Raw genomic sequence first — 3,299 nt, 5'->3', positions numbered from 1 at the left:
CGAAGTTTTCTTTGGTTGCTGCAGGATGTGATGCACTGCTTTTGGCTCCTCCAGTATCGGACGCTTTTCTCTGATGCACCGAATTCCCGTTGTGCCGCCAGGTTGCTGTGCACTTTGGCATACTCGATAACTTTTTCCTTAAAGCCTATCATAAACTGCCGTCGGCTTCCACTCATTTCTGAAGGAAACGGAAAAATAAAAACAGCGGATAACCAAAGCAGCCACACTTGACAGAAGAAAAAGCAAAATGGCGTTGCCCAACGGTGCCGCCAGCCCGCCGCTGCTGATGCTCACGATGGCAATGGAGGCTTCTGACTTCAGCTGCCCATTGTTGCGAGACTTCCGCATTTTTTTCTGCCAATGACCGGTATATAAGACGAGAGTCGACTTTTCATCGCGTTTTTTTTTTTAAATTCGACCTATGTTCCGGTTTGTATTTAAAACACATTTTTATGAATATTTGGAAAGGCGAAAGTAAGTTCTGGACCGGAAGCACTTGAAAGAGAACCAACAGTGTGCCTCGTTTGCTCGTGCCACTAAAAGGAAGCATTTAATTTGTTAGCACTTAGTTCTCGCGGTTCATTTTCCATCTCTTGCCACACTGTTAGTTTCGTTCACCCTAGAAAAGCCAGCCAAATTAACGTTGCTCTTTCAACTCCTTTTTTGCTAGTTTTTGAGGGAAGCATCAAGATAAAGGCAGTCCTGTGCAGACATAAGCTCGCCGTCATTACATATAGCTTCTGCCTGCTCCATCATCTGTGCAGAAACGGCACAGGAGGCTGACCCGCAGTGGAACCGGTCTGTCCAGTGTGGCCAAGTGTCTTCAGAAGCACCCACTCACCGTTGTGATCACTCTTCAGCATAAAGGTGACCAAGAGAGAGAATCACTCTAACCTATACCTCCATATTTATACTTCCATTCTGACCTATACCTCCATAGGGTTATGCTGAACCTACTATGGAGGTAATGCTGCACCAGTTGCACCAAGAAAGAAATGCTTGTACGTGGTCTAAATGAAAATAGTATCACTATTTCTACTCGACTTCATGGTTGAATCATTATACAGCCTCACAGATGGTAGACAATTTAGTTTATTGTTACCGTGATAGCAGAGGCTAAGGGAATAGCGTTAACGTGCAGCAAATGTTGCGGACAGTCGTTTTAGCTTAGTGCGATTGAGCGGGATAGTGCTTGCGTGCTAAGCTGTGACTATGGCTTCACCTAGGAGAGGATGAATGCGTTAAAAAAGTGAAAAAAAAAAGCTGAAAATGCTCACCTCTATCCCTGCATGCAGCAGTATTGCTATTTTTTTAGTAATAATAAAAGTAAATAAATATGAACCACACACAAAAAGCAAAAATTTATATGTTGCATATTTGTTGACACCGATCTTCTTGTTAAGCCTAGGAACGTTCAAAATGGGAAGCGATCCCCAAAATCCCGCTAAGTTATCCGTAATACTCGATAGTCGAAGCTGCCTGAAGGCAAGCGAAGCCATTTAACTAAGTCCTTGGCTGTGAACTATGTGAATCCTTCAACAGTATTGCCAGCTTCAGTTTGAAGTGGGCGTCCAAAACCGCCACCACGTTTTACGTGCATTACGTTAACCACGCAAACATGGTAATGCTAAATCTGAAAAATAGTGTGCGTACGGTGAGCCCTACGGGTCATTTAGAGTACTACGCATGCGCATTTTGATCATGCTATTCCCCTAAGCACGCTATTCCACGAAGCCCGTTAAACTGTAACTGTCTGGTGTCTGAATAGTATCACACGGTGCGCCATAATGTGCCCTAAATTTTTGTTGTCCTTACATACTACATCTGTGGGTGTAGCTGTCCAAATAATCAATTTATGTTGAATTATCAGTTGGTGACTGTATAGAGTTGGTAAGAATTGATTGGCTAATTGATCTGATTTATTGACTTTCTGTGTTCCAGGGTACCACTTGCAGATCACGTTTACGTACATCATTGCCCTGCACATTGTCACAGTCACAGCCAAAGTCACTGAGCCCCATGGTGTCTCCAGCGGTGTATCTGCAAGGTAAGACTGCCTGTTGCTGTGGTCATGTCAGCTATGCCGGTTGCAGAACATATTTTCTAGTGAAGCTTGTATTGCCTCACAGGTCGGCACCAGGACCTGGAGTCAAGCATGCCAATGTCAAACTTGAAAAGTGCTGAAAGATAAGGAAAATAATGGCTTAAATATGGCATATGGTACTGCTTCTGGTAGAACACAGACCTGCATGTGCAGTCTGACTTATAATCATGGTGCTTGCCTGGTAACTACACGAAGTAAAAAGGATGTTTACGTGTTTTTAAGTGAATGATCCTAAGTATGTTGCATAAGACAAGCTTCGATAATCGCACAACACCTGCATGCAGACAGCAGAAGGGGTCGGAAAGCAGAGAGAAAGATAAATGATTGTTTGGTTCAATAACAAATAAGAACGTGCTTATAGTGTGTGTTGTTTCTTTCCTTTTCTTCAACAGCCCAGTGATGTCCCCATCCACGATTCTTGACAACTTGTTTGGTGATGACAACGGTCTCTGTTCTCCAAACCCCGGCAACCATTTTCAGCTCAAGAAAACGGGTGAGATGTTGTGCACACTTTGTCTGCACTTTTCGTTGCCGTTTATAATTTCAGAATCGTGCCTTGAAACTGCATCTGTCAAGTTCGTAATCTTCGCATTCTTCCACTGCGAAACTATGAGTCCGAAACTCAGGGTTTGACGGAGACTCGGAAAAACATAAAGATGCGCAACAAGCATTGCAACGAAAAAGCAATACAGTTGGACCCCTTTATAAAAGGCACTGATACAGTCGAAGCCACTTATAACGATCCCACGTATAACGATCTATCGGTTATAACGACCATATTTGGGTGCACTTACGATTTTCCAGTGCTAAACATTGAAGCTGCGTCTACATATAGCGAACATTTTTCAAAGCCTCCTACTTTTACAACGAACACTTCAGACACGGTCGCGGTAAAAATATGGTGCATACGAAGCGAAAAAAGTTGAAACAGGCCTTCTAAAGCGTGAGAGGGCGCGCGCTCGCGCGTGCCCCGCTCCAGTTTACTTGCGACTAAGATATCCCAGATCGGCGAGCACCGCACGCAGATTTCGGGCGCTGCGAGCGAAGTCGCTCACTTTCGAGCCTTTTCTTCAGTGGCAGAATGGCAGTGAGGAAAAAAAAAAAGGGAGGCAGCCTGAAGCCTTGCGGTCAGCTTTCGCACGGTAACATTTCCTGACGCCGTTCTCTGCAGCTACGACCGCCTGCGATGAACCAA

The 3,299-nt window shown here is 44.4% G+C and overlaps 1 protein-coding gene across 1 annotated transcript; it reads left to right on the top strand.

Annotated features, from left to right (window-relative positions):
• Positions 1-247: 247 nt before the first annotated feature.
• On the top strand, positions 248-2,597 carry LOC119375951 (THO complex subunit 5 homolog; the record flags this gene model as incomplete). The annotated part of the gene is made up of 4 exons (XM_037645968.2): positions 248-298; positions 738-867; positions 1,942-2,047; positions 2,497-2,597. Coding segments are annotated over exons 1-4 (388 nt in total), but the record flags the coding sequence as incomplete, so codon positions are not given.
• Between the last annotated feature and the right edge of the window lie 702 nt (positions 2,598-3,299).

This window comes from Rhipicephalus sanguineus, unplaced genomic scaffold, assembly GCF_013339695.2.
Source record: "Rhipicephalus sanguineus isolate Rsan-2018 unplaced genomic scaffold, BIME_Rsan_1.4 Seq10379, whole genome shotgun sequence".
Taxonomy (NCBI): domain Eukaryota; kingdom Metazoa; phylum Arthropoda; class Arachnida; order Ixodida; family Ixodidae; genus Rhipicephalus; species Rhipicephalus sanguineus.
Note: the sequence above shows the minus strand (reverse complement) of the source record. Positions and strands in the feature narration are given on the sequence as shown.